Source organism: Micropterus dolomieu, linkage group LG20 (assembly GCF_021292245.1).
Source record: "Micropterus dolomieu isolate WLL.071019.BEF.003 ecotype Adirondacks linkage group LG20, ASM2129224v1, whole genome shotgun sequence".
Classification (NCBI taxonomy): Eukaryota; Metazoa; Chordata; class Actinopteri; order Centrarchiformes; family Centrarchidae; genus Micropterus; species Micropterus dolomieu.
Genome location: NC_060169.1, coordinates 14,303,981 through 14,325,510, shown reverse-complemented (window position 1 = coordinate 14,325,510; position 21,530 = coordinate 14,303,981). Strand labels below are relative to the sequence as shown.

General features: G+C 37.7%; 1 protein-coding gene across 6 annotated transcripts in view; it reads right to left on the bottom strand.

The window, feature by feature from the left end:
• Window positions 1-21,530, bottom strand: part of gpc5a (glypican 5a) — a 310,361-nt gene that overhangs the window by 248,443 nt on the left and 40,388 nt on the right. For 4 of the 6 annotated variants that reach the window (XR_006822159.1, XM_046032404.1, XM_046032405.1 and 1 more), the window contains exon 7: window positions 4,721-4,841. Coding sequence is in view for 5 of the 6 variants with exons in the window: in XM_046032404.1 (XP_045888360.1) it covers window positions 4,721-4,841 (121 nt within the window). In the remaining variant the exon portion in view is untranslated. Of the gene's footprint in view, window positions 1-4,307; window positions 4,506-4,594; window positions 4,637-4,720; window positions 4,842-21,530 lie in introns of those variants that run through there. The other 2 variants (XM_046032406.1, XM_046032408.1) reach the window with 2 other exon arrangements.

Below are 21,530 nucleotides of genomic sequence, written 5' to 3'. Positions count from 1 at the left end.
TGTACACTTCCCTGTTTCTCTCTAGCCATTCAAACACTTAACCTGCCATTCATGAACACATGCACATGTACTTTAAGGTAGGTTTAATCATATTAATGAGGTGCACCAATACTACAGTGATTTATAGAAGTAATATATTGTGTAGTGTACACCCAGATGTGCACACAGTCAGTCATGTGTACAACAGAATGATTGTGTGCACTGGTATATGTAATTGATGTCTTTGCAGGACATAAACTTAGCTGCCATCAACCTCACACACTCACACACTCACACATGTATACCTCCTCCGCTTACGTCCAGTATTCATCCACCACACACACATTCAATTATTTTAAATTTCAAAGAATCACCATTTAACACTGGCTGTATTTCCAATCTAAACATTACCCACGTACTGTATCCCCCCCATGCCCCAGTTTCCATCTTAAACTGCCACATTGTCAGTGATTTACATGATGACTCCCTGTTGTGTATTCTGTTCAACTTGACAGCAGCAATGAGTCCTCATATTAAAACTACAAAGTAGGTTGCCTGTCAATGCCTTCTAAAACGCAGCTAATGACTGTTTCTAAATTGTTTAGGATCATGGTATCATTGTTCAGGGTAATGATAAAAGCTAAACCGATCACAAGCTAAACCGTAGGAATATGGCTGTTACAAAGTAATCTGCAGTTGCAACAGTTGAGCCAGGTTTCCTTCTGACATGCTAAGTGAAGTGATCTCCGCAGCCGGCTATGATAATTGCTACAATATGTTGCTATCTATCCATACCAATATATGATGATCAAGGCCACATCTGCTATGAGCTTTGCAGATACACTATAGGCATTTAGAGCTTCAGTACAGGGACTGTCGAACATAGTTTTAACTTATTGCGTCTGGTGTGAATTTGAGGTGTGTCTTTTTGCAGCACAATAACAACATAACACATATTATGCACTTGCTACTAAAAAAGGCACAACAACTACTAACTACCAAAGCTGTCATTCTCTTTACACTTTTCAACATCTTATTTGTAAGGCTCAGTGATGTTACCATAACATGCACTGTGATAAATATTATGTAACTGATATGAATCTTGCAAGTAGCACAACAAAGCCCTTCTTTTTGAGAATCAGTTTGACCCAGTGATGGAGCGTAATTTGGCTTGAGGAGGACTTTTTAATTAATTAATTAATTAATAATTAATTTCTGGTTATTTGCATCTTAAATTACCATAAACCCAAATAAAACCTTAGAATAGTTACAGTAAAGACCAGCTCATTTAACACAAGATCTGGATGATGGCTGCATACAAAACAGACAAAGGTTCACTATTTTCCCTACCGAACTGGCACAGCATCTTTATTTTTATTTTGTCTGCATGTGCTGGAGGCAGTGCTGGCACAGACCATGAGGATTTGGCAAACAGCACTTGTGCACAAGGGCAAATGTTGAATTTCAACAGAAAATCAAACTTTTGAGGCCAGTCCTTTTCACGAAAGCTGACTTTTCCACACTACTGAAAGCAGCCACCAAACTTCAAACAATCACTTCTGGACAAGATCTTAAATTGGCTGCATCCAGACTCAGCAAGCAAAGTAAACAGCAACAAATGACAAACTGGGCAAGCTGGGGTGCAATTGTGATCAGTCTCTCCAAATGTCTCGAATCATTCAGGATGGATTTGGTGTCTTACAGAGCTTGCTGGACCAAGAGATGTAAAATCTTTCATTCATTATTATTAGAAATGATCATACGAGATCCCAATTCAAACATATAAATGACTGGATAAAAGTTACAAACACTAATTTCTCGGTCAGTGTTACTAGTGATGTGGGAAATGATTTATGAATAACATGCTGATGTGTTAAGTCATCTCCCATGTTATCACAGAGCCTTTTTTGCTTTTCGCATGTCATTTTATGCTATTTAGTCTCTACTGACTTATATTGTGCAGAAAGGGCATGACAGCATTGACTTATTTTAACTTATGTAACCTATTTAACATTTATCACGTATGTAATGAAACTTCACTGACCTAACTAACGTACTGACCTACCAGCCAGTTAAGAGGAGTGAGGAGGTCAGCAGTCATAAAACAGAGCAGTCAATAAAACAAGTTTTCAAAAATTCACCGCAACCAGGAGAGGTCCTTGAGCATACCAGTCATAAATGAGCATAAAAAACGTTAGGCTGATGGGTTCAGTAGAATGCGAGATTAGCTGTAGACAGATACACAGATGCAAACACACACAAATGCATGATCCCCTCCAAGCATACACTTGGTGGAGATAAAAATACTTTGTTTTATTCTGTGGGAGTAATTAGCTCTTTTCTCTCATAATTATTTAGGTGGGTGATTTTTGTATTACAACTGTGGTTCCACTTTGTGGAAGGGTCTCGAACGTAGGTGAAATGGGAAGTTTATTTGTGCTGATAAACTAACATTTCAGTGATTTTATGCAGCTGCCTTGAGAATTTATGATACCAATGATGTTATTACGCTCACACTGACATTTGTGTTTTATAGCTGGATAATTGTTTGGACTCTAATGAGAGTATATTTAGAACACTGCTCAATCTGGTTGGGTACCCACTAATTTCAGTATTGATTAAATGTCAATAGCATACTAGGTCTATACATTACGCGAATCTGCTCTGTCATTGTCTTTGAATAGTTCCACGGACTTGTGCTGAAAGTGCTGAAAACAGAGTATTATTCTAAAACTGAAGCAAAACACAACCTATCACCATTGCAATACACCGATTTTTGAACAAGCTGTGAATCTGAAAATCAAATGTCACACTGTGTGTGTGTGTGTGTGTGTGTGTTTTTTGTTGTTGTTTCTTTGCTTCAAGTCAGACCAACCTCAGTTAGTTTCTTCACACATTATCTGTTTATCTGTTTACCTGTTGTGTTTACAGTTATTACCGATATACCTGTCAGTCAAACTGGGGGGAATTGGAAGGTTCACATATTCCTGTTTTTTGAAAATCTATGTGTTTGTATTGTATTTAAAGAAGCTATAATCAATATTTTTACATTAACAATAGATCAAATGCCTTCTTGTGATTAACCCACAGAGAAATATCACTCAACACTACTGTTCGCTCTTATTAACCTCATTTCCAGGCACAGCAGGCAGCTGATTTAATTGAAAATGCTGCAGACCCTCTGCCCACTACCTGCTCAGTACCAAAAAGCAGAATGGACAAAATTAGCAACTAGCTGGTGACCATAGTCAAGAATTTAGCAGCTAAAGAGCCAGATATTTTCCACAGGAGTTGGTTGAGACCCCAACAGAAAAAGAAGAAAAAACTAAAATAACTAAAGATTAAGAAAGAGTGATTACTGGACTATATTTTACACACACACACACACACACACATATATATATATATGTGTGTGCAAAATGTATTGGGTGAAAAATACAATAAAGTTACTTTGGTGACAGGTTAAAGTCATTTAAGTACTTGCTGTCAGCAGATTATAAACGATTACATAATCTAGGCTGAGCTGACAATTGTGATACTTTTCATAGTAGTTATAGTAAATCACATGCTGCAGAAGCTCATAAAACTAAAAATTCACAGAACCACAAAGATGCACATTTAAGATGCATATGGCAAAAACACACAGAGATAATATTATTATAATTCAGTGGGCTTTATTTTACACCTTATATTATGCATTTTATGTTATTTTTAAAATTATTATCAAGTGGATTTTATGCTCTATTTTATTTTACATTAATTATGGAATTCTATCCCTGTTTTTATGCTCATCTTTTTTTTATGCGACGCACTTGGTGCATGTCATGTTGAGCTGTATTTCTTGTATGAAAGGTGCTAAACAAATTAAGTTTATTGTTATTATTAAAGACATATAAACAGAGAATGTCAACGAGGCACATCAGGAGCTCTCAAATGGTTATGATATAGATTTATGTGTTCTGACATCCCACAGATGGTGTGAATTAGTCAGGGAGGGGGTGCCAGCACGAGGTCAAGAGAGATAACGTGGCCTTCAGCCTGCCACTTGGGAAACCAAAGCAACAGACACGTGAAGCTGCTGCTGCAGTGCAACAACTCAGAGCCTGCTACAGCAGCTGTTATTGAAGGTAGAGAAGAGAAAGTGCTCCCGTAAACTGCCCTAATCTCATCATCCTGAGAGATAAACAGCACTGAAAGGAGCCACAGTAGCACAAACCTGCATAAAAGCAGGCTGGATGATAGAAACGCTACATTGATTTTGACAAAGAGCAGAAAAATAATTTTGTAAATATGAAGACACACAAACCAGATCAAATGGATTTCTAAATGTGTAATGATTGATTTTTATTTCATTGCCTGGAGATGATTTTGCATTTGAGACTCGTTTTCTATTAGCCGGTACTTACTGGTAATATGAAAGGTGATATAAACAAATGATTTTGTTGAGAATTATTCAAAAGGTAAAAAGTAAGGGTCCTCAGCTTCGTGAGTAGTCGCTTCTTTTCAAGGTAGCCCTTTCTGCATACCTTGAAAAACGAGCCAAACGAGAGATACTTAATGTTCCATAAAACAAAGAAGCACAGAGAATTAGCAGATTGCCTAAGGAGACAGTTACCATATGTTTGACAGAATGAGGGACCAATAAGTGGAGTGAGAGCTGCAAAAAAGAGAGGGCGAGAGGGAAAAAAATCGCATAAAGTACTGTACATGCAGTAAATATGAGACAACGAGAGAGGCTCACCTGATTGATGTGTTTCAGTTTGTCAATGATCTGATTTATTACAGGGTCTGCTCCCTTTACTTTGACTTCGGGGTTGGCACTCTGAGCCTTGATCCCATTGCCTACCACTCGGAGGGTGTAGCTGTGAACAAAGAACAACAGACAGAGGGGTCCTGTAAGTATTTTCATACATTCATCAGTCATTTTAAAGCATAACATGAGCAATACTACTGGTGGACAGTAACTACTTAAGTACAATTTGAAAATGTTATGTTAGCTACTGCTACTCCACTGCATTTTAGAGGGTGAGTGAACATAATTGTTACTAGTTACTTTTCACACTAAGACTATACATAATACTATATGATATGCACATAAAACATCATGCATTGTTAAATATTAAACCAGAGGTCCCCAAATGCCTTGTGATTCAAGCAGTGTCTAGTTGAGGCTGCATGTCATGTTTCATTTGTCTATGATATAATTCAAATGCTTGAGGCTCAAAACGGTAAAATGTTCCTATATTTCACAAGAAAGCAAAGACTACAGAAAAGTCCAAAGAATGAGTTTAAATTTGTGAGGAAGAAATATTTTTTTTCTTTCCTGTCCCATTAATCACCTCACAATCTCTCAGATGTATCTTGTGATCCTTTAGAGGGGGCCCAACCCCTAAGTTGAGAACCTTTGGACTAAACTATCTAACTGTATCTAAAAGTAGTTAAAAGTAGTTCCACCTCAACCAGCTACAGTACAGTAAAATGCTGCTTACACATGCATCAGTTAACAATATAATAATGTAATATATAATATTTACTTGTACTTACTTAAAGTACATTTTGCTGATAATACTTCTGTTCCTTTACTTAGGCAGTATTATGAATGCAGTGTTTTTTCTTGCAATGGAGTACATTGTTGTACTGGTACTTTATTATAGAACTGAGTACTTCTTACACCACTGAGAAAAATACTGGCAATGGGTCAGAAAAGCAACTTCGATGCCATCACTCCGCATAAACTGCAATCTTTTATCTCTTTTTGTCTTGGGAAGCAATACTCAAAACAATCAAGATTCTGAACTCAAACAAAGGTGATTTGTGATGTGGAGGAAACAACTCACCTTCACGTGAACATGTGCATTTGGGTGTGTACCTGCTGCATTGCTACGGCTGCATATTACATGCATGTTTTATAAAAATAAAAAAAATGAAGCACTTCATTAACTCTGTTTGAAATTAAACGAGTAAACCACACTGTAAGTACAGTATACTGTATACGTTAAGTATACAACTATTCATTTATATGTGCCTGTGTGAACCTTGTGGCATTAATCTTTTAAAGCAGTACATTGTTGTTATAGCTTGCTAATAGGCATCAGTTCACCTCAAGGACTCCTCACTGTTTAGTTTCACAGTTCAGTCTGTCAGCTGTAATGACTCTGATCATGTCGGCTGGAGAGTGAGCACAATTCACTCACATCTAAATCTCCAGCATATCATTTAATTAAACTAGTAGATCAAGGTAAAGTCACTATTTGCGGAAAGACCTGCTGAGCTCTTTGTGTAAGGCTCTGTGTATGTGTGTGTGTACCCTAACCACCAAGGTGTCAGCCCGTTGTCACTTTGAAGTTAAATATCTGGATTAGAGAATAAAAAATAAAATCACTGGCTAAAATGACTGCTGGCTGATTATGTAGCAGCTTACATAAATTGGGTGTGCTCTTCAAGCAACAGAAGGTCAGAAAGAAAAAAAATGTATGAATAAATAAAGTGCACGAAGCATGGGTGCCTAATTTATTTAAAAGAAAAGGTGGGTGGCATAATTCAAATTTAGTTGGGATGTCTGGGTCCTTGAGATGTAATTGTGATGTTAATTTCCGGCAAATCGGAACTCCTAAATGTGATTAGTTTTGGAAAAATACAGCTCCCATTAGGTTTACTTTTATCAGCAGTCAGTTATCGCCACTATTTTTCTTATTAGGCTCTTTCTTCTCTTTTTTGTGGCCTCCGTCCTTTCAGTCTCTGCAGTGGCTGCTGTCTTTCTTCTGGCAGACACGTCAAATAAAATATTAAAGTGAACATTTAAAATCTATCTACAAAAACAGTGCTTTCGAAATTCAGAGAACACACGCAGATACCCAAGGTTGTATTTATAAAACTGATTTTTTTTGGCAGATTTATACAAAGGACTCTATCAAAGGGAGAAAAAAAACAACACAATCAAGCAAGACAATATTCAAGTTTTTTGTTGGCTTCATTTGGGCTCAGTTTTGCTACATTTGTGTGTGACTCATGTCATTTAGTTTCAGATTTATTAGACGTTAAAATAATCAATATTTTCCATATGTGCTATACAATGATATATGATCCACCATGTGCTGTTCATATAAAAAGGAGTATGGATGCAAGGGATTGGAGACATCTTGCTGGTTAACCAGCTGCATGTTAGATCTTAGAGTAACTTAGAGTAAGGTTACTGCAGTGCATGCCGAAAAGTTCTCAGGTTTTTTGCCATAACATGATTTCACTGAAAAACTTGGGTTCTTGTCTGCATCTAAACGTAGGGAGGTCTGAAAGTGAAGGCCCTGTTTGCTCGCAGGAGTAGGCGCCTGTGCCTGGAGGCTAATGTGTTAAAACTAAACTGCACATGAACCCTGTGTACTGGAGTGATGATCCCGCTGCCTCTAGCTCTGTTTAATCCCTGAACATACCTGCTGAGATGAAGATTGTATGTGTAAGGACTGGAATGAAGATAGTCCTTGTTGAGTCTGGCGCTACTATAAGTTGTTAATTGTTGTTGTTGAATTGTTATGGGTATACCTAAAAATCAATCGTAAAAGGTAGATTACTGGGCTCACTCACACTTGTAGCCTTTGACAATCTCATAGGTTGCTTAATGCTTATAAGACACCACCCTATGTAACAAATGCTAAATCGTCATGACCTTTACTGCAGCCTTTTTCCTCCTTTCTGTACAGTGCGATTGAAAGCAGATTGAAGAGATTACTACATTAGAGCCATCTGTGCCCAGTTCAACCAAATGAAAATGTGTATAGCCACCCATCTGTATTAAAAAACATGTATGTAGAGAGATGTATGTTATTACCTAAAACTATTTAATATTGTGAAAACCACAGACATGTGTGGATTTAATGCAGTTAAATGTGGAAGAACATATAAAATATTATTGGTATCAATGCGCGCACACACACACACACACACACACACACACACACACACACAAGCAGCTCCTCTTACATTCAGTAAGCAATGCATTTCCTTATGCCACTGGGATCCATAACCTGAAACATATACAATTTCTTGTAACATGCTGCAGGGCTGGCAATGTAATGCAAAGACTCTCAGTGGGTTGCATAACCAGAAAATAAAGGTCTGCTCCATAAAAGGTGTCACATATAAAATACATTGATCATAGTCATCATATATTCTTCAGGTTGTGTAAAAGCATACAGTAGCACCAAGCACAACCTTTAAGAGGATATCAAACAGCTAAGTGATTGCCTGTGTCTCAATGGACCAGCAGCAGGATCTTATAATCCATATACTTTTCCCCAAAGGGACGCTTGGTTTGCATCTCATCTCTGTTCACAGCCCTAGATTGAAAATTTCAATCATTTTATTCTTGGCTCTTATCCCTATCTCATTCAACTATATTTGTCTGTGCAAGTGCAAAACCCCCACATCTGGAACAAAGAAATCTGAGGCCTCATGTGCCCTATTCCTTAACTTTGTGACAGAGTGGGATTGATATGTAGTAATTTACTCTGATCAGTACGACCCTCGTCCAGACATCCTCCAGTGTACTGTAATACTGTGGTCATGCATAAAAACACAGATCCAAGCTACTGTAAAGAATTTGACGCTTTCTGTTTCTAATATTTTTGTCATGGGGGCTATGACGAGCAATGGTTGAGAATAAGTCATAACGCACTGCAACCTATAAGACCGCACTGCAACCGTAAGAAAACACATCCAAATAGACAAAACACAATCAAATGAAGAAAAGATCATTGACAATTTCAACACATATGCAACATAGCAAAGTGTGCTGCGAGTATATACAACACAATCAAATACGGAAATGCTGCAAGTTGCACGGAAGTTGCAAAATAAAGTTTCATGGGGACACTAAAACAGATGGTTGTGGCTCATGGAGTTACTTACACATTTGGCGTAATAGTATACATCAGCCTGTACATTATATACACCTGCTATGCACTAGGTGGAAAGCAGATACTGTATTTATATCTCAATCATACAATCAGTTGTTAATGTCAATGTTAAAACTAAAATAAACTTAAACCTGCAATATGTTTTGGCCACTTGAAGGCACCTGAAATAAGTTGTGAACACAACATTGACATATCAAGTTTTAAATTAATATAGCAAACAGTTGTTTACCAATTTGCTGTTACGGAGCAACATTATAATTAATTTTCATTGGTCAATATTTCACTCTTTTAGCTCTGTTTTTGGTCTTCACCAACTCCATAGGAAAATATCAGGCTAAATGCGCCACAATGTTCACTAGCTATTCACCAACTGTGTTAACTTTCTGTTGTTTGGTGCTGAGTAGGTAGCGTAGAGTGGGTTTTTAAAGCATTGTCACTGAAAACAGCTACCTTTTTCAGCCTAAAACGACACTACTGCATTGAGAGTGAACTGTTTTCATCATGCTGGCACATGTTATATTGTTAAAGATGTTTTCTTCATTTTCTTATTTTTGTCTATTTGCATGTGTTTTCTTAAAGAGGTGGTATTATGCTCAATTTCAGGTTCAAAATCCTATTTAGGGGTTGTACCAGAACAGGTTTACATGGTTTAATTTTCAAAAAACACCACATTTTTGTCATATTGCCAGAGATGCTCACAAGTCTTTGAGCTAGAGTCCAAGTCAAGTCTCAAGTCTTTGAGCTAGAGTCCAAGTCAAGTCTCAAGTCTCTGAGCAAGAGTCCACGTCAAGTCTCTCGTGGTTATTATGAATGTTGTATCACCTGCTGCGTTCAATCCAGGTTGCTAATAAAACTTCATAGCTATAAGGAATACTGTTACCATAACCATGTAATGTGCAATGCAATTAATGACAGTTTATAAACTACTGTAAGTCAACAAACCCTGTTGACTCTCAAACCCAGTGTAAAGTTAACTAAATAATACTGTAATGTTACATGGTCAACAATAAAGCTGTAACATGTTTTTAACTTAAAGAGCACAACCTGTGCAATGCAGTTAATGACAGCTTATAAACTACTGTAAGTCAACACATCCCCCAGCAGCTCCTAGTTAAGGACTACTAGCCAATCAGAAGCAGAGAAGGGCGTGTCAGTGAGAAGCCTGTAAACGCGGCTTCGGTTCAGCTGTAAATGTTGCCGACCAGCTTGGCAACATAGACTGGAGCAAGAGTTTCAGAGTGGTGAGTTATTAATCTGTAACAAATGCATCTTTCATCCATAAAGCTTTAACAAAGCTCTGTCTCTACATCACAATAACAACTTTATGCATGTTTCAAATTGGGGGGGGGATTGGGGGGCGGGGTCTGACCCCCTAGTTAAGGCTTGGACCCCCTCAAAAGAGGCAAAACAGTTCAGAGGGTCTTTCTTACCTGTAATTGTAAATATTACAATATATTTCCCATACTCATGCCTTATATTTAAGAATATTGAAACGATTTCAGACACCCCTAAAATGGACCATATCATTTCCTAACATTGACGTTAGTTAAACGTCTTGTCTGTCTGCATCACTCGTCATCATGCGTCACACGGTATGGAGACACTGCAGGTTAATGTCAGTAGTTAACTATCCAACTGCTTTAATAAACTTATCTTTCCTACCTTCAGAATTTAGTAATTAGCATTTCTTTTACTTAAAATTAGCTATCTGATGTTAACTAGCTGAGAGCCCACCCTATCATTTCATTATAACTATGTAATTTCATATTTGGTGTAATTGTCACCTAACACCTGGTGCTTAGGCATGAGCAGTGAAATTGGGGATTATTAATTGTAGAGATACATTTTTACGTCAATATAGAGTGTATTCATTTGAAGTCTTTTGTGAGTCTTTTCACATTAAACATGACATTTGTTTTAACTCTGGAATTCCCAAAAATTCCCAATTCCCCAACAACAGTGTATGACTACTGCTTTATTGGACGCAGATTACTTTATTCACAGTCAACATGAGCCAGAGAAAAGGAGATATTTGCTAAAAAAAAAAAAGAGTACGTTGAACCTTTAAACTTGATGAGAATGATAGGAATTAGGAATTAGAGATAATAATGCAGACTGTATTTTATGATAGTGTCATTGGTTCTGGTTCAGCATTGTATGGGTCTGTTTTGAGCGGTCATGATGGTCTGCTGTTGTGTGTCTGACTTGCTGGCAGCTTTGCTCTAGAATATTTGGTGACCCCTAAAAAGTTGTGGTATGGGGCACCCATCAACTGGTGTAATGAATTTGATTTATCATCATCTACAGACTGCAGACATTAGTTAAATAAGCTTCCTTTTTTGACCTGGAAAAAAATTGACCCCCCAGTTGTTGTCACTGTATAATTCGTACCCTGCATTTTTGTCCATTGACTGCCTGGAGGGTAGCTACTGTTTGGAAGGGAGAGGATGTGTGTACTGCAGCTCAGTGTTTTTCAACTGGTGTTGTTGGGGGCGTGTCGGAATAGCCGCTTGGCGAGTGTTAAATGAGGCGCATTTCGCTTTCATCCCTGTGTCGTCACAGGGATGAAAGGGAAGCGGCTGGACTACAAACGAGCTGTTTTCAGGCAGTTCAGAGGAGAGGTTTCTGTGAGAGACTGGAACTCCCTTTGGAGTGGACTTTGGGCTTTTTCACTTTGCAAACCTGTTACATGCACAAAACAGGTATATAACTCAATAAAAGAGAGGGAAAAAGCCTAAAAGCATAATACCACCTCGCAACCATGGTTTTGCATATAATGCAGTTCACCATTTGTCAGAATTCATAACAGTGCCCAGTTTGAGATACATCTCAGGTCCCTTTTTAAAAAAACATCTTAGTCTAAAAGTAACACTTAGAAATTAAGATGCAGTGTTTCAATCTGCTTGTTGTGATTTCTGGAAGCACTTTACTGATGGCGACCGAACAATCCCAACATCATTTAACTAGCAGGTCTCAGACTCTTACTGTTTTAGATCTATTAGTATGCTTCTGCTGCCTTTGAGGTATCAATCATGAGTTGCAGCTGAGCATGCCTTTTAATTACTGGCAGTCACAACATCTGTCTTCCAATTGTGAGTTCAGATGTATAATTACAATGGTGAAGACGGTGTTCTTTTAAACAGAAACTGCCAGCTTTTCCTTTTTTTCCTTCCTAATATGTGAAGCTGGCCATTAAAAAAAACTGTTGAGGATAAAAGCAACAACAAGGCAAGAGCCAATTATGTTGATTCAAATTAAATGAATCTCAAATCAATGTCAGTTATCTATCAAGCTGATATGTGATTTTCTTTTCAGCTGTTTAAAATAAATAAATCATTGGTGTCTCAATTTTCCCGAGTGCAACTGGATCAAAATGTTATGGAGAGAGAGTTCAGTGGCTTGGGAGATGAAGGACGTAGACTATGCGTTGTTCATGGTTGGCTGAGTGAGAAACAAGCAGGCCTGCGGTTAGTAGGCTAGAAGGCAGGTATTGCCTTCAAGTTGTCACTGAGAAAACAAAAGTCCTCCTGGCTCATTGCCGAGCACAGAGAGGATCTTGGAGAGTCTGCCACTTCAAATCAGCCTGTTCACCTAAGCTCAGAAAGACAGAAAAAACTTCAGGCAAGACAATTCAACAACATGCAGTTTAATGTGTAAATTCAACAAGAGAGCCATGCTTCAAACAAACATCTGTTTTGTACAATAACCCAGAGTTAATTTGGCAATAAGGATATTAACTCTGCAACACTGTAATTAAATAATACATTATGTTACATACCTCCTGCAGTATATAAGTACATGTTTATATTCCATATGTTCACTAAGTAAAGTATTTTCTGATATCTGCAGGAACATAATTTTTATTTGTGCACAAATTCTGAATCAGATATATTAATTGCCCAGCAAAACTTTCAGGCAGGTTGTATTAAGGTATTTTCATAGAGGATTATTATAATCAGGATTACAAGGTTTGTGTATCTAGAACTGTGTACCTTTACTGAGAGCTGGGACAAAGAGGATAATACAACAACAGTCAACAGTGCCTCAGGCTAAGATTTAGGTCCAAACATCACTACTGCCATGTTTGTTCCAATTACTAGGAAGCCCTGGGCCTTGAAGTTGAATTGACTTGTGCCAGGAAGACACTATGGAATTAGCCAGACAGAGCTGTTTGAGCAAGGTGGCAGCGGTAATTAATATGGTCTGGTAGTTGGTCAGTGGGTAATGAGCATTTTGTGTCTGGAGTCTGTACTTTCACTGTTGTACTAGGATGTTGGGTCTTGCTCGTATGAAGAGACAGAGCAATTACAGATTCATAAACACAAAGTTTTGCAGGACTGTGAAAACTGAATGTGTAAGTGCACTCTAATGGCAACGAAGCAAAGACCATTTAGAGGAAATGAGAGAGGAAAGATTGACAACGTCAACTGAACTCAGCTGAACGAAGTGGATTGTATAATGGAGGCTTATGATAATGACAAAACACTAAAAGTAATGTGTGAAAAAAACAACAACACTAAATATGTTTAAATCTAATTTACTAATGTTTATGTTTTTGGCTTTTAGCCAACAGAATTAATTATGATTAATGAATTATTTCATTAAGCAATATTACACTTTACCGTCATTACTGGCACGACGTTGATGCAGTTAAACTTTTTTCTAGTGTTATTTTTTCATTTCCCTGGAAAACAGTCCAGTCAGTAGACTCCTATGTAATGAAACTTATAGTTTACTACTCCAGCAAGAAGGCTGACCCAGGGGTGTTGGACTAGGGGGTGGAGGGGACTAAGCATACAGGGACCTCATGTGAGGAGGGCCCACAAAGATACTAGAACGAATAGCTATGGTAACAAGTGCAACGCCCCTGTGCCAACCCTTGGCAATCAACAGAAACGATTTCTAGTCCCTGAAGAGTCAGCCAGCCATCTTTGTCTATTCTAGAGATTGTGAGATTTCCTAAAGTGAACAACTACCACACATACAAACACAAAACTGCCTTTCTTGATCATTCTAACTAACTATGATAGCTTTTTTCCATGGATAGATTTAGCTACTTTGTCCGCAAACTGCACATGTATTTTTAAGCTGAACAGATTTCTCAATACAGAGTATGCCAAGTTATTTACACATTTAAAGTATCAACATGACAAGGAAACATTTTGAGTGAACATATTTACAAAAGTGTTAAATGTTAATATTGAACGTATTAAAAAAATGTAGGCAACTATATTTCATTTGCTTTCCCTACAATATCCACCCATAGCAACTAAAGCACGATTACCTTAAATAATTTTTTAAGGTTATGTTTAACTCGATGCACTGGAATAAGGTTGGGGAGATATCATGGTCTTAGTTAAATATTGAAAAAGTCGACTTGAAGCCCGAAACAGGACGCATTGAGTTTTTCAATATTTAAGCAAAACCATAACATACCAACACATGGGGCGCATGACAGCCTCCAGAGTCCTGCTGCGTACATCAAAACACCCACCTCGACTTCCTCTCTATGACTTCCTACAGTGTAGCAATGACTTCTAATGTAAAATGTTATGCTTTTCCAAGATTGGTGGTTTTATGTTGTGTGTTCTTTCGGTGCCCTGTGCTGTTTATTTGCTCATTTATAGTGGAACTGCAATTACAGAATCCAAAAGAAATTTCCCCATCATGGACAAATGAAGGATATCTTGATCTTGAAACTCCTTGGACTTGGAAGAATGTTGTCAGTGACTGTAATGCACGTAGCAATTATGCTTTCTCCTAAATGTATTTGTCAAAAGACATTAGTCCTATATAAACACATTTTGTAGGAGACAGAGTTGAAGTATTTGAGATCAGTGTGTCCACATGAATCAAATATTAAATGTTTTATGCTTTCAGTTATTCACTTGATTATACTTCTAATGCTCCTGACTTCAGGTTTATGTGCCCATTCACTCAATTTAACAATGACAACGATTCAAGGGGGACACTTTGTTCACTTGGTGTTTGTTTGTTTATTCATTCATGTTTTTTACAATGCATATTGCTTGGGGAAATTACGACACACACTCTTTAAATGGCACAGAGCCCCAAGATCCCTGCACAAGAGGAGCACAGCGTGTGTCGGTGGAACAGACAGTATGCTAAAACTACAGGGGTCAAGTCAGTACATAAATTTATTTATTTTTTCACCAATCCTCCATCAACCATCAGTACAAGTTGGTGTTAACAGGTTTTGATATCAAAGTCAATGACAAATTTCACTCACATTTCAACCGGTGCAAGTGCCGCAAAACAAAGCTGATGTCCATCAGAACATGAACACTGACTGCTGCATGTTTAGCTTTATTGTGCCTGCTGTTGCTATAACCTCCCAGTGCAACAGCCTCACCTTGATAGCCACAAGTAAACTATTTGTACAAATCCCGAGTGAACTGTGTGTAAACGGCATTCCTCCAACAATTTGAACAAATTTACATAAACAAGTACCAGCATATGGCACTGCACCTCTCTTAACACTGCCCAAAATGACACCTTATCTCCCATTCACAGAAATCCATAATTAGGGTTGTAAAAAGCAAGTTATATTGTATCGATAATTTCCCTGCAAAGCTGCGTGGTTCTGCGTGCATATGAGCCACTGCATCATGCACGCTGTTAAAGCCAAATACATATGAGAAGTCCTCAAATGGCAATGGAACTTTTATAACACCTCTTAAATATTTGAGTTTTATGGAAAGTAATAAGGACAAATGGAAAAGTTGGCTATCTAGAAGGTACAATGGCCTCATAAAAGCAGATGGTCACCGAAAGAGGGAATTTTTAAAGATGTTAATGCCCCATAAGGGCAATAATGTTGAGAATTAAACAGATGTTGTAAGAGCAGGGCAGACAATAAAAGACTCATCAGAGCTTTTATGATATCAGTGATCAACATGCCCACATCCAAAATAACGTTTTGCTGTATTTTCTTTATAATGTACGAAAGCTTTCTCTTTACCATATGTCTGAAAGTTTTATTTGACTACAGAACATAAATTAATAATCTTGAAGAATTTCATGTACTGATTTATTCGTCTCAATCCAGTGCAGATTATCAAAGTCATCACTCTGATGAAAAACATTTTTTTCCTCTCTGGCACAAAACTTAAGAGGCTTAGTCATCTTTGCCATCATGACTGAGCTTGTCTAAATTTCAACACCTCCTTCATGGAGACATGGAGAAAAACACATTGAGAGGATGACTAGGAATTTATGAGTTCTGCAAACACATATAAACAAATGAGCAAGCCTAGAGCAACACTGCTTATTCCTGGGCTATCAAATAGAAGGGCCAGTGAGGATGTCAGGTTTAAAGTAAACACTTAAGCAGTGATTGGACTTCCTTTCACAATGGTAGTGTTTCATAACAAGGTATCTATCCAGCCTGGCAGTTGAGCAAACGGAATACAAATGGATAGTACTACGGCTTGAAGAAGAATGCTGTACCACCCTTGTGTTACATGTGATACTGAAGCAGGGTATTAACATGTAATTTGTCAGCGCTATGCTTAGCAGTGCTGCAACTCTCAACGTCCATAAATGATCAATTCTTTACTTTCAAAAGGTATGAGCAAGAGGAAGCGCACAATTTCCGCAGCACTGAATACATCAAGGTGAGCACTGACGAATCTGTACCCTTTTAATCTCTTGCTGGCAGAGTATGTGTACATAGACAACCATAGCTTATTGTTATTTTTAACATGTTTTTGAAGTAGTTACTGTAACTAAAGGGATATTTGTAGCTGTGTGTTAAAGGCAGTGCTGGAGAAAGTACTTTGCTCATTTACTGAAATAAATCTAGTAACATGTAAAAATACAAGGCATTACGTAAGCAGTACATTCATTTTCATTTATCACTGATATAAATTAAACTTAGAAAAATATGAATAATAATAATGACAGATTCATTAAATAAACATTACTCAGCACGCAGTATGATGCCATACACTAATTACACCATAGACGCACAGATTAGGCCCAGTTTCAAGTTCCAGATTGCACTGTGTCAGTTTTTGTCATCACATCTTTGATTATTTTTACCACAGCTGGCAGGACTAAGTAGCCACATCTGCTGCTTCTATAGCCACAGACACTGAAATCCACCACACCTCTGAGAAAACACAGCAGCAGTAAACAACACACTGGCAAAGGGGACCAAAATACCAACAGTCTAATCACCCCTGTGAAACTGTTTGCAGATATTTGCTCTCAGCCTCATTCTTCTTTCTTACTCAGTGTAACAGTGGCCAGAAAAAGGATAAAACTGCTGCTCGAAAGCCCACGAAGTGAATGACAGCTGCAAAACACCAGTCAGAGTGATTTAAGTTGCATTCGGGGTATTAAGAAGTCTCTGTGTCACCAAATTCAAAAGAATGACAGTTATCATTGAAAGGCAAACAAGTGCAGCTGCAGAGAAGCAGACTCCCTGGAAAGTGTGGGTGGAAATGTTTTGCACGACACATCAAACTTATCTGCTGCATGAATTTTATATTTTTTGTTTATTATTATACATAATACAAAATAGAAAAAAGGAGATGATTTCGACAATTTGATATAATGGGATGGTCAAAATAATAAGAACACTTTACTGTGCAGTATGTAGTATCCCCTGCACATTCATGCATTTACTGTAATACTTCCACATCACTTTACATTTGTTACTGCATTAAGACTGGGCTTTCTATCACAATATTCATAGCAAATTCTAGGATCACTCGGTTGTTCTCCGCATGGACATTGCATCTTCGTGTGAACACTGAGACAGCTGTATACCTGTTAAAACGGAGCACCCTATGCTACGCTGGAATTATAACAAAATCTTGGCAAAGACTAAAGAAATAGTGAAAGGAGGAAACACATTCAGAAGCAGCCCAGGAGTCTGGTGACGCCTACACATTCAAAAGAGGAGGCATTAAAACTGTCCTGGCTGTATCTATATAAATTAGTGTTGTGTTAAATATTGTTTAAGGCACAATCTGTAATGCAGATGTAAACAAAATGTTGATTATAAGTCAAACTGTTCACTTACAGCTTTAGTTTAAACATATTAATTGCACATCGGTCAGTTTTCCTCTTCTGTTATACTCTAAGCATTGATCTATAATCATGACCATACAGACTATGTGAATCGAGTGTTTTTTTATTGTTTTTTTTTAACAAGCAGGTTGACAGGTCCATCTGCCCATCCATCCATCATAGTCCTGTTAGCTGTGATAGCATAGCAGAGGCAAAAGGGTGGGTGAACCCTTTTATTTACCACAATAGCTCTGATTGTAACCTTCATAAAGGCAGGTTTGATTACAGGGCTGTTGCATTAGATTGCATAAGTTTTAGTTAGGTGTACCCGGAAACTAAAAACAAAGTGAATAGTAGAGCTGAGAGTGAAAGCGATGAAACATAGTAGTGTTGTGTAACATTTTCCTTCCATGTCATATCACCAATCTTTCTTGAGAGACAGTAAAACTGCTCGGTCTAAGTCAATTTTATAGTTGACTGATCACATACTGCAGTGTCTCTCACTTCATCCTCTGATGGGCTTATCTCTGTTTATGTTTCCGCACGGTATCTCCTTACACTCGTCTCTATATGGCCAATCACAGGAGAATAATACAACTGCAAAACTGCACTCCTTACAGCCAGTACTGCTCTTAAGACTACTGCTTATCTCCCCTGTGGTCCATCACAATTCCGCCTCTCTCTCAATCTCTCTCTGTTTGATGCTAAATCAGTCAATATGTTTTCCCCTCAGGTATGGCTTGCTGTTTAACTTGCTTTTGTAATTAAGGCAATATTCAACAAACTTCTTGGGTGCTGTGATCACAGCTGCAGTACATTCATTCTTCCACAAAAAAAGCTTTAAACAATGCATGTATTCAGAGGGAAGCTAACTGATGTGCCTGAACAGTAGACAAACAAGTGCAGTTTCAAAAAATAAATAAAAATTGATGCATGGGCTTTTTTAGCTAATTTGGTATTAGCATATTCAACAAAACATTCAACAAACAGTGCGTAGTGTTTTGGATGATGTGTTCACAGCATTTTACAAAGTAAGATTAAAGTTACATGTTTATTCATTTAAAGAGCTCAAATTGGGCTGATCCTTATTAGCACAAACTGTGAGATGCTTCCTTGTTGATTATAGATTTTAGGGGGGAGAAATTCATCTTCCCACTGTCAGGCTTGTACAAATAAGCCTACTCTGCACACACTCTGAAGATCATCATAATTTATCTGAGGAAGATTGGGCATTATTCTCAAACACAACTTTTTAGTTACATTACATGAGGCACTTAACAATACATCCTGTTTATGAGCTTGGAACCATCTACACACTCATAAATACCACTTCGTGCCCTTGGCACAATGGTTTGATGGGTTAATTTATTTGGTGAATTTTTTAAATAACAAGCCCTAGGGTCGGCCGTGAAGTTTTGTGATTATCATCTGTCCTGTTACTGTGCTTTAACAACATGCCCTCACTGCTGGGCACAGCAATTAAGATTCAGTCCTTACTCAGAGAGACTAATTTACTGCTACCACAAGGTTCTTTTACGACAGTGTAGTGTCAATGTAATTTAAATGTCAAAACAAAGCCTTGACTATTTCACTTTGCAGAGCAAAATCATTTGCTTCAGAGTGACAATTCTCATTCTACAAGCCTGACCCTAAGCATAAATTTCAGTATTTTTTTTCCAATGTTACGTTAATAGGAGAGAGCCACCCATCTGACACTCCTATGCTGCTAGATGTAAACAAAGTGTGCTTTGAAGTTATTTTTATGATTAAGTGTTGAATTTACGAGTTTATTTTATGGAGGTGGGGTTTAAATCAACCTGCCTCATATACTTGTCTAATTAGGAGTTTTCTAAATTTCCCTCAATAACTTTGAGTACAGGCATTAACAATCAAACTTTGTCAGATATGTTGGTATGGTCAAAGTGATCAGAGTTTTCTCTCGTGTTAATGGACACTTTAGCTGGGTCCCAGAAAGACAGTTGGTTTGATAGAAAGAAAGTTTGGAACTTCTGTTCTTTGCGAGAAAAGTTTTTGTATGACTGAGCAGCATTGTGTCACGCCTTTTATAGGTACCCTCCCTGACATTGATGGTCCAGCTAATCCAGGCTGTCAGAATGCAATAGGAGCTTCTGATGAAAGGCGTCTCACAATGTCATACACGAAACAAATGCTACTGAAGAGAACTCAAGAAATTTAAAACACATACATATGAAAAAAAACTAAGGTTGCAAACAATTATTTAATCAATCAATCTAGTGATAGTTTTTGTCTATAAAATGTCAGAAAACTGTAGAAAATGATAAGTAGGTATTCAAAAAGCTTGTTTAAAACCAAAGATATTCAGTTTGCTATTAAATAGGACAAAGTATGGCAACATATTTTCACAATTGAGAAGCTAAAAGCAATGAATGTTTGAGTTTTAACAAAAATGCCAAACAATATACTGTATATAATTAATAGTTGCCAATTAATTTCCTGTTGATCAATACCTCACTTCAGTTTCATTTAAAAAATGCAAGCCATATCTCAAAAAACTAGCAAGAATCGCGTCATTCAAAAGACTTTCTAAATTTTTCTGTGGAGCATCTAGGCATCAATAACAGCTCATTCAACACAGTGGTAGCTTCTCCCTGTTTAAAGGCTTTTCAAACAATTCACTTGAATTTAGGTGTTATGTGTTGTAATGAGAATTTATCTTATTTTATAAAAAAAATAAAAATTTCCCCAGTGCAACTCTGTAGAACGTCAGAGTGACGAATGGAGCATGCAGCGTATTTTTGCTCATTTTTTGACTCAAACGGGTTTCCAGGCTATGCAGCGCTAATCTTCACAACCTCTTCACACTTCTTCAGCTTGTGTCAACAGCACTGTGAGTCAGTTAGCCATTCATATGCTGCTACAGATGGTCTCATCCCTCTTCTTCAGCTCAGCTGCTGACATGATTCATGGGGCTCTGTGTCTTGATTTAGGGTCTCTTTCATATTTCTTCGCGCCCACAGCAGAGAAGCATTTCTCTGAGATACCCCTGAGGCAATGACCCTGGTCTGCCTGGCCTGCCTGACAGGGAAAAAAAGAGCTCTGCTGGGCAAAACTGGACTCGACACAACTTACAAACACATACACACGTGAATAAAATAAGCTGATGCAAAAGTGTATGGGCAAAGGCAAACAAGTCAAAGAGTCTTTCTCACAAACACAAAATGTGCTATAGAATTAATTAATAAACAATACAAGTATAAATCAGGATTAAGTGGACAACCAAAACTGTGCAAATAAGCACTCGTTTCTTTTTTTTGTCAAGGTCTCAGTCAACTCATTAACAAACGAGAAAACTGACCATCCTACCCCTCACTATTTCCAAAGTCAACGGAATAAGCACGAAACTAAAAATTAAACCAGTATCACTCAATCTCAGTTTGTTGAATTTGTATAATAACAACCCCGTTTTTCCTTTTCCATCTGGAGTCCGACATTTTTTCTCCAATTTAGTCTCAATGGGCTTCAGATTGCCCTGTCAGAAAGGACTACAACGGAAGACTGTGCGCACCACTTCCTTATCGCTACCAGTAAATTACTTCAGGATCAGATACAGGCTGCCAACTC